The 13,833-nt window shown below is 53.5% G+C and overlaps 1 protein-coding gene across 5 annotated transcripts in view; it reads right to left on the reverse strand.

Moving 5' to 3' along the window:
* COL27A1 (collagen type XXVII alpha 1 chain) overlaps nucleotides 1–13,833 on the reverse strand; it is a 135,744-nt gene that overhangs the window by 17,739 nt on the left and 104,172 nt on the right. For all 5 annotated transcript variants that reach the window (XR_002139439.3, XM_019754574.3, XM_019754577.3 and 2 more), the window contains 9 exons: nucleotides 11,617–11,724; nucleotides 7,528–7,581; nucleotides 7,325–7,432; nucleotides 6,206–6,259; nucleotides 5,214–5,267; nucleotides 1,622–1,678; nucleotides 1,378–1,431; nucleotides 762–815; nucleotides 430–483 (listed from right to left, as the gene is read on the reverse strand). Coding sequence is in view for 4 of the 5 variants with exons in the window: in XM_019754574.3 (XP_019610133.3) it covers nucleotides 430–483; nucleotides 762–815; nucleotides 1,378–1,431; nucleotides 1,622–1,678; nucleotides 5,214–5,267; nucleotides 6,206–6,259; nucleotides 7,325–7,432; nucleotides 7,528–7,581; nucleotides 11,617–11,724 (597 nt within the window). In the remaining variant the exon portion in view is untranslated. The remainder of the gene's footprint in view (nucleotides 1–429; nucleotides 484–761; nucleotides 816–1,377; nucleotides 1,432–1,621; nucleotides 1,679–5,213; nucleotides 5,268–6,205; nucleotides 6,260–7,324; nucleotides 7,433–7,527; nucleotides 7,582–11,616; nucleotides 11,725–13,833) is intronic.

Genomic DNA, 13,833 nt, shown 5'->3' on the forward strand with positions numbered 1-13,833 from the left:
GCACATGAGAGAGGCTGCCTGGAGAAGGAACCCTAGGAGCTCTAGAATTGAGGGGTATTGAGAAGATCATGGGCCCCTATGCGGCTGGGCCCTGCTCCTCCACCTTTAGGGCCTCAGCATCTGAATCTGCCAATGGGCCCAAGCGCCTTGGCCTGGAAGCCCAGGGGCAGAGCTGGCCTTGGAACCTACCAGTGTCACTGACCCTGCTCTGGGCTGGTCCCTCACTGGCTCCCCTGCTTCAGAGGCTCTCGGCATTGGCAGTTTCCTTGTGGGAGCTGGAGCCCACGGCTGGCTGGTCCATTTGATCCTCCCTGTGGTTCCTTCTCTTTCTCACCCCCCTCCCAGCCCTACCACCCCTTGCTGTGTGCTTGGGCCACTCTTTCCCCTTTCAGGCCCTCAGTCTCCCATGTGGACACCCGGCCCTCTTACCTCTTCCCCTTTCGATCCTTTGGGTCCCGGCCGCCCCCGGGGTCCCGGATGCCCCTGCAAACCAAGGTGAGATGACGCAAGGCAGCCCCAGGATTCTCTCCCGGGGAGGGTGGCCAGTCTCCGCCTGGAGGGGGAGGGGTGGGGAGGGGTTTGGGGGTGCAGGCTCTGGGGGTGCCCCCAGGGTCAGGGCAGGAGAAACCAGAATGGGCTGCCCCAGGCCCTCCTGCAGGGAGGGTCTCTTTAGACTCTAAAAGGCCCAGTTCTTTAATTCCCCCACAGCTGCTCCACCCTCTTCAGGGCAGGAGGGGGACAGGACAGGAAGTAGCACTCACGGGTCGGCCCTGCTGGCCTGGATTTCCACGGAGGCCTTGTACACCCTCCTGTCCCTAGAAGCCAAGGACAGACAGGTGAGGGGGCCCACCTTGCAGGGGGCTGGGGGCCAGGGCAATTTCCACCCTGGAAGAGCCCTGGGGAGCCCTTGCTCTTTCTAGCCACGTGTCATTGTCCCCAAGCCTCAGCTTCCTCATCTGCAAAATGGGTGAAATAATGACCCCACCCGCGAGGATAGAGGGGAGGTAAAGAGCCTGGTGAGGGCCCGGTGCTCATTCAGTGGCTTGTGTCCTGCTTCTGTCCACTGCTGCTGCCAGGAGAGCCATTCCCAGCCACAGGTGGGGAGACAGAAGGCCTCAGAAGGGAGGGACCTCTCTCTCCCAACCTCACCCTCTCCCTCTGTCAGGAAAGGTCGCAGATCCTTCCCCTTTCAGCATGAATTACACCCTGAGCCCTGTTTTACAGGATTGCGTTTCAAGCCTGGCCACTAATGGTGGGAGGAAGGGCTTGTCTCCCGGTGAAGGCTATTCTGATTCCAGGTTGCAGGGGATTGGAGCTGAGGAATGCCCTCTTATAACACTTCCACTGCTGCCAGCAGGTAGGAGCTCTGATACTTACAGGATATCCTGGGTCCCCTGGTTCCCCACGGTCTCCTCGATCACCCACAGGGCCCTGAATGACAAGGACAACAGCAAATATGGGCCACCAGGTCCAGGGGCTCTCTGACCTGGGCCTCGCTGGCCACACCCTCTGCAGAGCTCACAGCAACCTCACCCCTGCTCAACCTCCCCCTCCCCACACAGCAGGAGTCTGGGCTCCACCTTGGCCTTGATCTAGGGGATGGAATTTGGGGGAGCCTTACCCAATCTCCAGGTGGCCCGGGGGGCCCCTCAGCCTTGCCATCCTCACCCTGCTCCCCCTGTGGATACAGAAGCAGCTTTAGGACAAACCTCGTATTCCTGGTTAATTTGGAAAATTCCAGACACTCCACACTGAGGCCAAAAGGGCTTTCATCAGAGACGAAGTCCAGCCTCCTTAGGGTTACAGACAGGGAGACTGAAACCAGAGAGGGAGGGGGCACACATAGGGTCCGAGCCAGACCTGGGTGTGGGACCAGGATTGTGGAACACAGAACAGTGTGATTTACCCTGCCCCAACTGGGCACCCCCAGGCTGTGAGACCCATGTCACAATAGAGACCCTCGTCACACCCGGCTTTGCACAGGACCAGATGCTCAAACCTTCAGTAGGTGACTTCCTGTCCCGGAGCTCTTCTTCTCAGCTGGGGGATGGGGGTGAAGTGGGGTGAAGGGGACAATGGTGAGACCCGTGAGGGAGTGGTGGGGATTCCATGAAACGATGCAGAAGTCCCTGCGTGGCGCTCAGCATGGAATGACAATAATTCTAACCGCTGGCATACAGGGGTACTGCCACGGGCTGGACGTAGGGACTCACTGAGTCCGCCCAACCACCTATGAAGCAGGCTCACTATTATTATCCCCATTCTACAGATGAGGACACTGTGGCAGAGAGCTGATGTGAGCTGCTCTGTTATTCAGAGTCCCTTTCTCTGGGAGAACGTGGGCCAAGAATCAGCTTGAGGCTGAACCTCCTACTCTTGATTGTAGCCCCAGAGAAGGCCCTGGGCTGCCCCAGGTTACATTCAGCAGGGGCCAATGCAGGGATCTTGTCCATTAGAGAGTTTCCTGCCTGCAAATGGGATTGTAACGCCTTGTAGCGCTGCTCTGAGGATTTGGGGAGGAAAGACACATTCAGCTCTCAGCCCGCTACTGCACAGAGTAGGGGCTCAGTAGACGGCCGTGAAAATCGCTGTTGTTGGTAATAACGACAGCAGGGATGACGTGTGGCGTGGAAGTGGTCAGAGTTTAGAACTGATGTCCTTGGGCCCTGGCAGGCCACCCTGGGCCCTGGTCCACCTGCAGGACAGGTGGCTGGACGTCATGTGCCAGCTGCAAGGAAGATACGTGCGGAACTGCAAGTGGCAGAACCTCGGGGCCCAGGATATTCCCACCCCAGACCACTGGTGTCACCTCCCATGGGTGTACATTCTGGGCAGGGGGCTTAAGCCAGGCTACCCCTGAGCTACCTCACTGTCTGCACGTATTGAAGGGGAGGCCTGAGAGGCAGAAGAAAGGGGAGCCGTGCCTGGGGCTGGAGCCTGTCCCAGGCCCGAATCAGTCCCCAGGGCTGGCGGCTGCAGCATCTTGGCCCAGGGCCTCTGTGGCTCCTGTGGGCAGAGGCTGAAGGTGGGAGGGACTTGGCCCCAGGCCTAGAACCAGTTGTACTGAGGAGGGTAGCCCAGGGACTGGGGATTCCCTCCCTGCTCTGTCCACTTTCTGTGGCTCTTTGTCCCGCCGTGGAGGGAGGTAACTGAATTGGAGGCTTTGGGGAAAGGGGCTGTGTTTACCTAGTATTTTCAATGTGCCAGGCACTTCATGAGGTATGCTTCATACATTGTTTCACAGAATCTATACAGCACCCCTATGCCACTACGACCATTGGCCCCATTTTACAGATGGAGAAACTGAGGCTCAGAGAAGGAAGGGTCTTAGCCAAGCCCACACAGGAATCAAGGGACAGTCTGGGCCACAAGCCGACTATAGAGATTCCCACCCTCTCTCCCCACATTGTGGCTGTGGTTTGAGGATGTATTTTTAGCACCAGAAAGCTGATGAAGAACCCCCGTCACCCTTCTCCTTGTTCCCAGAGTCTCATCCCATCTCCTCAATCCCTCTGGTCACCACTTTTGTAGACACACGCCCCACAAGGGATTTTCAAGCTGAACAGTGTATTCGTCCATCTAAGCATCTGTTTCCAGCTAGGGAAGCAGGGCCTGCATCAGACCGAGTCTGAATCCTGGTCCTGCTACCCTCCCACTATTCCTGAGCTAGTTCCTGAGCATCGTGGAGACTCAGTTTCCCCACCTGTCATGTGGGACACTGATACTTCTGTTGGGGTCATGGCGAGGATTAGGGAGAAATCCTAGGGAAAGAACTTGCACATGATAGCCCTTGTGCTTTGAGGGGTCTCCCTGGGAGCCGACTCTCCTCTGCCAGTACCACCCAGCTTGTAGTTGGTTATTCATTTGTGTGACTATTTTTATTTTTGTGCTCTTTAGGGCATTATTCCACAGCCTCCCGCTCAGGGCCAAGAACACACTAAATAAATCATTACAAATCCATAAATACCTTTTGCATAGCTGGATGAGTGAGCAAACTAATAATACCATGTAAGTCAGAAAATGCCTCTGGCTGACATGTAGGTAATGTCATGCTTAGCCTTCCCAAGGTACCCACCCACTTAACAGATGAGGCAATCAAGGCTCAGGGAATCCTGGGGCCCACCTGAGGCCCTGGCAGACTTAGGGCAGATTTGGGGTTTGGGTCCCATTCTCAGCAGCCACAGGGACTATTTCTGGGGTTGCTGATGGCCCAGAAAGGAGGCTCCCCCTTCTTTACAGTCTGTTAACCCCTCCTGCACCAGTCCTGGCAGACTACGAAGGCCGAGGAGGGACTCTGCGTACTGAATGGCACTTTCTGCAGCTTCCTGTGGGATGTCAGAGCCTGTGGCTCACTCTGACGGCAGATCTGTTCTTCTCTAAGGAGAAATGGGCCAGCTGAACAGCAAGCCAGGCCAGGGTGATTCACTCACAGCGGGATACAGTTAGTGGAGAGCTGACTCCGCAAAAGAAAGAAGGGTTGGGGAAGCCGGGGCAAGGAGACAGGAGCAGCCTCCTGCCGGGAGAATTTCCAGCTGAGCCATCAGGAGAGGAGGGAGGAAAGGAAGGAGGGACTCAGAACCTCTAATGTAGGACTGAGAGGTAAGTCTCAGGGCCAGCTGAGCACTGCCTTGGGATGTGACCCAGGCCTGATGCTTTGGACCTCTGGCCCCCTACTTCCCCACCTGCGCAGGGGGGCAGAGCACAGCAATCAGCAAGGTTCCTTCTAACAGCTCCTCTCCTCTACCGAATCTGGAGCCAAGGGCTGGGGAATGGACATGCCTGCCCTCTGCCTCGGTCATTGCTTCCTGGCCATGAAATGCTGGTACTCCTCACGCACCTCCCTAAGGCCTCCCCTGGCTCTGGCTGGGGCATTTCCTTCCCCAGCAAGGCTTCCATTCCCACGTTCATGGAGATGATGGAATTATACAGTGTTAGTCATTAGAAGACTGAAGCCCATTTCCCCTGCTGAACTAGAAGCCCCAGGAGAGCAGGAACTGTGTCCGTTTTTGTTTCGGTGCCGGGCACAGAGACGATACCTACTACATCCATGTTGAATGGAGGTCTAATGGCTTCTGCACCTTTGCTGGCTATGCTATGAACAGGGGTGAGCCTGCCACGAACTTTCCACACTGTCCCAGCCACAGGGCCCCAGGGGCTTGCCCCTGCCAGCCTAGATACCAGAGAGCAGCTGCTTCCCACAACCAAACACCCACCTTTTCACCCTTTGGTCCAGGAGGTCCAAGGGGTCCCACGATGCCTTTGTGTCCCTGCAGGAAACAAGAAGACAAGACAGGAGGTGAGAGCATGGGGGTGCGAGGACTTGGCAGGGCCAAGTGATGAAGCATAGGAAACTTGGAGATGGAGACACTGGGCTGTGTAACTGGGTCCTCGCTCTGCCTCAACTCGCTGTGTGACTCTGAGCAGGCCCCGTGCCTCTCTGGGCCCTGCCCCTCCCAGCTGTGTCATGTGGGTCCCAGATATACCTCTAAGGGGAGGGCCCACTTGGATGGTTGGGGACTCTACCTGCCCTGCCCTGGGACAAGATCTCAGGAGAGCCAGCTTTGTCCTCCGGAGCAGGGGCAGGGGCGGAATGCTTGCCTCAGCGGACTTTCCCAGGCTGTGGCCTGAACCGCGCATGTGGATTCCTCTGTGGGTTCCAGGCACCCACCCCCTTCGTTTCCAACTCCTTAGCCTTCTCCCTCTTCTCTCTTCCTCCCCACCTGCCTACTGTATCTCTTTTAGTCATTGGATCCCACCATTAACTTAACAAGCTTTACACGTTCTTTAACCTCCCCAAACCTCAGTTTCCCTTTCTGAGCAAGCCCCATGCCTCTCTGAGGCCTGGTCTCCCAGAGGTGTAATGTGCGTTTGGTTCAGCTGCCTCTAATGGGGTGCTAATGTGCATGCAAAAGGGGCTAAGGCCCTTCCCTTGCACAGAGGCGAGGACATAGGGCACCTAGCACTGGAGGAAGGACTCATCAAGGACAGAGAGAGAGGACCTCTCTCTGTCCACCCCACGCCCACCTGGCCACCAGGGGCCCTTGACCCCTACCCTTGTCTGTGGGACTAGGGCTCCCTGGGGCAGGTGAGACCATGAATCTACAATGGCTCACGGGCTGCCCTCCAGGCTGAGAGGTGGTGGGGGCAGAGGGCCTAGGCCTGCAGGATAGAGTTTCAGAGAGACGGAGCGGTGAGATCTCCTTACATCGTAACCAGGCAGTCCCGGTTCTCCCTGGGTTCCCATTCGTCCTGGAGCACCCTACGAGAGGAGGAGACTGGTGTTGGTATGCAGTGTGGTTCTTGCAGCATGGACTCACCGCCAGGCTTCAGCCCAGTTCAGCCCAGCCGCCTGGCACGTCCACTCCGCCCAGAACCCAGGCCAAAGGGAGAGATGGAGAGCAAGTGGCATCATCCCCTCTCCCCTGGAGCTCCCCTCCTCCCCCAGCCCTTCCTTCTCCTGGCTCCAGTGGTTCGTGAGAGCCCATGAGAGCCAGTTGTTAAACAGAACAGCTATGAAAAATTAAATTATATGAACTGATAGTTAAAACAATTTTATCAAAAACAAAGATGACAAGTATTTAAAACTCACCCCTTCCTAATTATTTTACATTTTCTATGTATTACCTATGCTCAGGAGGTTATCACGTTTATTCAATCTGTGCAGTAGAAATACAAGATAATGGAATGCTACTGTGTGTCTCCTCCCAACCTCGCACTCAGTGACGTCATGTTGGTAGCTTGAATTCAAGCCTGGTGACAGCATTTCCACCACAGAAATGGGCACGTGCCACAGACCAGCACAGCTGTTTACCAGCACACACTGGTAGCTCGGAGAAGCCGCGTCATCCTAGTCTGCCCTCTCCCTTGCTTCCCGCTGCAGCTGTCACATCCCTCAGAGTCCCTTCCTTCAGGGCAGGCCAGCAATGGCCTGGGATCCCCTCTGAGTCACCCAGGGAGCTGCGGCAGCTTCACCCTGATCCTCACTAATCCACTTCCAGTGGGAAACATTGTTCAATTAAACATATGCCCAAGGGTCTGCTTCCCTTTCCTCACCCCAACAGCAGGGCTTGTTGACCTGGGTCTGCACGAGACCCACAGACCCCTTCAAATTGCAAGCAATACGCTGTGTTGTGTGTGCTTTTCCAGGACAGGGGCTGCAGCTTCTGCAGGTTCCCAAAGGGATCCGTGATTCAAAAGAAGTGGAGGGGCAATGCACACCCAAAAGTGTTCAGCCAAAAGTGGGAAAGGCGATACCTCCCTTTCTGCCTTTGGGCCCCTCTGCTTCAGGCCTGACCCCTCCCCACCCCACCCAGAGAGTTCTCACCGTTGGTCCCAGGCTGCCCCGGGACCCTTTAGGGCCTGGGGTGCCAGGGGGTCCGGGGTCTCCAGGGGTGCCCATCTCACCCAGCTGTCCTTGGTAGCCCTTGGCACCCTGCAGTACGAGGAAAGACAGGCTGTTACCAGGCCCCTGGAGGGAGGTGGGGGAGAGGGAGGAGGACACGGCTGATCATGGCAGGAGGATCCTACCTTGGCCCCGGTCCGGCCCTTGTCGCCTTGCTTCCCTGGTTTTCCTTCAGGACCCTGACGGGAGAAGAAGGGAAAGAGAAAGATGAGAAATGAGGGACAATGGAGGCAGGTCCATGCAGCATTAGAGCCCTAGCTCTAGAAGCTGAAGGCCTGGGTTCAAAACTGATTCTGCGCTCGTTGCTGGTCGGTGTGTCCTGGAGCAGGACCTAACATCCTGTGATGGGCGTCTTTGTCTGCAAAGTGGGGACAGTAGTCATATTCGCCTCACAGCGCTGAGTTCAACTTGGTGATACAGTAGCATGCTTACAGGTGCCTGGCCCACAGGAAGTGCTGGATAAATGGCGGTTGTCATGGTTACTGCTAGGCACTCTTCACTGAGCTCTCTCCATGTGTCTGCTGTGCATTGTTCCACCCTCCCAGTGACCCTGAGCCTTAGGCCCGATTCAGACCCCCTCCTATAGATGGTGCCAGTAGAAGTGCCCAAAGATGAAATGACTTGCCCAGGGCCCCTTCTAGTCCATGGCAGGGCCCCGATTCCATTGCAGATCTGTCTGAGTCCCTGTCCAGGGCCAGGGTCCCTGTTGGTCATGTGAGGCAGGCAGGATAGGTGCTCTAGGTCATCCCTCATCTCTGACATGCTGGGTGTCACTTCTGACAAGCCCTGAGCTCACATCCCACTGACAGGGTCCCCGTCTCTCAGGGGATGGGGTTGGAGGGGCTCCTCAGAGTGGGGCATTGTCCTGGGAAGGTCAGCTTCCCTCCCCCACTGTCCCATTGGGGTACACAGGATACTTCTTCCTGCCTAAAAGGCATCCCCAAACACCCGCTCTTCCCTGCCCTGCTCCAAGGGGGGCCAATCTGGCTTTGTCTCCACAGTTGTCATGGAAATTCAGGTCAGTGGGGGTGAGTGACTGCAAGTGTGCATGTGTGTGTGTAAGAGAGATGAGAGAGCAAGAGAGGGAGAGAAGAGAGTCCCGACTCTGAGCCCCTCTGGGTTGGGATGTGGTAGGTAGGGCAGGCAGCATTTCTGGCTTGGAAAGAACATCCCAACTGGCCCCCAGAGGACAGTCCCTTCAAGGCCCAAACATCAAAGGAATCTGGGAAAAACATCTATGTTCTTGGCACTAAAGAGTTGATTTGATTCAATCCCTTTGGCTGCATTAACAGAGGCACATGCTGGAGGATGAAGGAGGTGACTGTTCCATTTTGGAATAGGCACTGTATTCGAAGAGGAGGCACTGACTAATTATGATGGAGGGGCAGGAAGGGCTAACCCAGATGGACTTGATTCCTGTCTGCAGATTTCAGCAGCTTCCCTAAGGATGGCCAGAGGATGGAACTTATAGGGAGGCCGACTTTGATTCAACACAAGGGAGAAAGTCTGCTCAAAAGACAGAACATGGCAAAAGTGTATTGGAGATGACTGTCCCAAAAGGAACTGCTGGTCAGACTACCCCGAGGCCCTCAGGAAGGAGGAGCAGTGGCCCTGGTAGGACCAAGCACAGACTACCCTATATCCTGGTGCTGAAGTCCTCATGTGACCCTGGGACAAGTCTCTTACCTTCTCTGTGCCTCAGTTTCCCCACCTCTAACACAAAGGTCTTGAACTAACTTTGCACTGTCCAATACAGTGGACCCTAGCCACATATGGCTGCTGAGCATTTGAAATGTGGCTACTGTGATGGAGGAACTGAATTCTTAATCCGATGAAATTTTAATTCACTTAAAATGAAATTTTAAAATGAACAATTCATTATTGCAACTCTTAAGTATATTTGGAACAACTTGGGGTATGAATCTACATTTGCAACTGCATATTTTAGGACATCTAAATACAGACCAAGTTTTTCTAATGAAAATGTAGTATCTGAATTGAGATGTGCTAGAAGTATAAACTACACACTGGATTGCAAAGACTTAGTACAAAAACGCAAAATATCATATTAATGATTTTCATGTTGATTACATGTTGAAATGTTAGTATTTTGGCTATATTGGGCTAAATAATTTGTTACTAAAATGAATTTAACCTGTATCTATTTACCTATTTAAAATGTGACTATTAGAAAATTTTAAATGATATGCATAGCTCACATTCTGTTTCTATTGGACAGCAATGAACTTGACAACTGGTCTCTCAAATTCTCTTGCTCCTCCAGTAATAAAGCACTAACAATCATCACAGCCTCAACATATGGTTAGCAACACATGGCCAGGCACTATGTATACACTCTACCTCATATCTCATTCAATTCTCACCATAGGGCTGGAGAGGAAGGGATTATTTATCCCATTTTAGAGCTAAAGAAACTGAGGTTCAGCAGAGATGAAGGCACTGTCTACGGGCCACCCAGCCAGGTTAGACATGACACATGGATCCTCTGTTTCTGGGTACCCCTGGCCTAGGCTGGTCCTGGTTGGGGAATTGTGAAATCAGGATACAGGGCTGGTAGAATTTGCTGGTGGACTGAGGTGACTGCAATGGCTGATTCCTTGTCAGAAGGAGAAATGAGTCAGTGTCAAAATATTCAGTACAGAATCAGAGAGACGGAGTCTCTCCAGACAGGGCCGGCAGCTGGCCTCTTGTTCTGATAGGCCCTCTGCAGCTGGGAGCATCCCCCATGGTGTGGGAAATCCTGAGTAAGGGCTGGCACATCCAGTGGGGTGAGGCTATGGGGCCAGAATGAAGACTTTCACTGGGCCCCCATCCATATAGATGTAATTCTGGAAAGTCCCTGATGGCTCATAAAATTCTATTTTTAAATACTCAACTGTTTCCAGGCCACAGAGTGGGAGATACTAGTTCTGCAGTCCTGATGCCAGAGACACTCAAATACAGGGTTCTCACCACCTCTGTCACCCGATACACTCAGTCCAGCCCCAGTGAACCTCTTTCTAGTTCCAGTATATGAGAATTGGGAGTGACAGCAAAATATGGACATAACAATGTCCATAACATCACCACCACTAAAACCACCCACATCACCATGTCCATTGTCACCACCACTGTCACTGCAATCACCACCATCAACATTACCAGCATCATCACCACCATGGTCATCACTATCACTAACCATCATCACCATCACCATCACCACCACCACCACCATCATCACCACCATTATCACCATCACCACCACCACCACCACAATCACCACCACCACCACCACCACCACCACCATCACCACCACCACCACCACCACCACCACAACCACAATCACCACCACCACCATCATCACCACCATTATCACCATCACCACCACCACCACCATCACCATCATCACCACCATCACCATCATCACCACCATCATCACCACCATCATCATGACCACCAACACCACCACCATCATAATCACTACTACCACCATCACCACCATCATCACCATCACCATTAGCTTCTAGTCATTTCCTCCTCCAAATCCATAAAGACAACCTGTTATATTTCTGGTATATTTTATAAAGTGCTTTTTTATCCAAAGTTTCATTGACTCTTCATAGATGAGAAAACCAAGGCTCAGAGAGAGACAGTGATTTTCTCAAGGTCATACAGAAAGTGGGTGCTTGAGCTGACCTCAACCTTTTAACTCTGGGTCCAGGGTTATTTCTGCCATATGTTGTTGCCCATTCCATAGTCATGATACTCAAAAGCTCACTAAGAAAGGGTCCCTGGAACGTTGGAACTCAAAGTGATCTCAGCACACATTCCTTCCAAATCCTTTATCACACCAAGGACAGGAGGACCCAGAGAGGGCAAGGGCAAGTGAAAGGTCACACAGCAAGTTACTGATGGGGAATCAGGACCAGTGCCCCTCTTGCTGAATTCTCCCTACTAAACTCAGTGTGGCTGAATGTAGGGATTGGGCAGGATGAGGTCAGAAGGGGCCAGGTTTGTACAGGGCACAGCAGCCAGGCTAAGGAGAGGAATGTTACTCAAGAGCCATGGGAGGTTTAGGCAGGGGAGGAAGGACCATAGCACAAGACCCTTTGGTGGCAGCTACCAAAAGTCCTCCCACCCAACTGTCTGAACAGACACAAGTGTTATCGCCCCCCAGGAGCCTCAAGTGCTGGCATGCAGCCATGCCCACTCACCCGGACACCAGTGATGCCAGGAGGGCCGGCGGGCCCATCCTCGCCCATCAGTCCCTCCTGGCCCTTCTCGCCACGCTCACCGTCAGGCCCTGGGTCACCCCTGTCTCCCTGGGTGGGAAGGGCATGGGGAGAAGAGAGAGAGAAAGAATAAGTTAGTCACCAAGCCTAGCTGAGGGCCAGAATCTCAGGGCTCCATTCAGATGTTCACAGCTGACCAGTTCCTGGATTCCTTGACAGCTCTCCCAGCTGCCAAAAGGGTCGGGCTGGCATGGCCCCGCTGGCATAGGGAACAGCCTTGACATGGTGGTTTCTAGTGTCTGAACCTGGGCAGGAAGGGGATGGCTCAGGGCAGAGAGGACCCTGACCACACCCATGCCATGAGTTCACAGGCAGGGAGTACGTTTGGAGACGAGGGCTATTTCTCACCAACGTAGACATATGGGGAGGACAAAAAGCGTAACAGGCAGAAATAAAGGAGGTTGAAAAAACTTCACCCAATCCTGCCTCTCAGAACTAACTTTTTCCATTTTTCTGGGTAGCATTTTCAACCTTGGCTCACACGAAAACAGTTTACATTAATAATAAGTAAGAAGTAATAGTTTCGATGGCTGTGTACCTGGCTCAGAGCCGTGGAACAACTATTCCAAGGCGAGGAAGCCAGTTAGCAGTAAACAAAGCTTCAGAGGCATAATCCAACCAGACTGCATGCTTCCATCGTTTTTTGTTAAGGTCTTACTCTACTGAGCACGTTCTCCCATTGCTCTGCGTGGTTCTCATTCTCACTGGCTGCAGAACACCCCCTCTGTCAAGTGGATGGCAGCTAGCACTTATATAGCACTTGCCACATCCATGGGGCTGCATGGACTGCTGCCCTTGGGCCCTGTGGGCAGAACAAGTTCAAGGGGCATAGTGCAGCATATGCTGTGGCTGCAGAGGGACAGGGCAGTGCCCCTTAGATGGCTGCGTCCATCAGGGCTGCCCCAGTGGGACCTGTGGCCAAGCTGCAGGTGGCTCCGCTGTGACTGTTCACAGAGGCCCTTGGGAGACAGTGTGAAGTCCTGGGTACGAGGCAGGGGTGGGTTGGGGAGTAGGCTTGGAGAAGCAGAGTCTCTGCCAGTTCTTTTTCCCGGCACCACTCTTTACGAGAGACACTGATCAACTGGTATGTGTCCAGGAGAAAGAGTGGGTTCAGAGGGCATGAAGCCAGAACGTGGGAACAGGACCCCTGAGAGCACGCACTGCAGGCCAATTATTCTGGGGCCTGGGCTCCGGGGCTCGGGGGGCTGGTGTGGTGGGTTACTGGGGCAGTTTCTAGCTCAGCCAGGGAGGACTTCCCAATAGAGGGGTCCAGAGATGACACAGATGAAAAAGGGAGACTCCAAGCTGAGGTGTGGGCCAGTGCAGCGCAGATCTGGGCACCAGGAAAGGACTGGGCAGGATGACTTCTGAGGTCCCTTCCCAGTGAGACTTTCCAATTCTAAGCATGGCCTGGCATGGAGACAAGGGTCTGGCCCTGAGGGCCGTCTCACAGATCCCCCTGGCTCCAGGATTCCCCTTCTGGCCTGTCATTCCTGGCCACCTGGAGAATCCTGACATCCTAGGACATCTGCAAAGTTCGGAAGAGCCTTACAAGTTGTCTACATCAATATTCTCAATTTACAGATGGGGAAACTGAGGCCCAGAGAGGCAGAGACTTCCCAACACCACATGTAAATCAGTGGCAGAGCACGGGGTTCTGGTTCCTTCTAATTTAAAGGTGTTGTGGTCAGGGGACAATACCTCCCCCACCCCCAGGGTTAGGCTGCCTAACTTCAAATCTTGCTGACACTTCTCAGTAGATGTGCGACCCTGGGCAAACCCCCTCATTTGTAAAATAAGCAGCAAGGTGTTACTGTGAGAATTGAAAGAGATACTCCACGTAAACAGCTTAGCCCAACATCCAGCTCCCTGCTGGATAAAGGTTAGCTGTGACTAAGAGTTACTGCCACCTGTTGTCACCATCAACTAGTTGTCAGCAAACTCGGAGGAGATAATCAGCATAAAAGCACTGTATAAACAAACTATAAAGTGTTGTGTGCCTCCCAGAGATTGTTTTCACCATGAAGGTGATTCTCCACAAACACCGTAAAGAAAACAGGCGTTCAGGTACCACCCGTAGCTAAGAGAAACTGCAGTTTTGAGGAGAAGGGAAGCAGGGAGAAGTGGAGGGTGGGGATT

This window comes from Rhinolophus sinicus, chromosome 16 (assembly GCF_057876585.1).
Source record: "Rhinolophus sinicus isolate RSI-liver-muscle chromosome 16, RSI-T2T, whole genome shotgun sequence".
In the NCBI taxonomy this organism is placed as follows: Eukaryota; Metazoa; Chordata; class Mammalia; order Chiroptera; family Rhinolophidae; genus Rhinolophus; species Rhinolophus sinicus.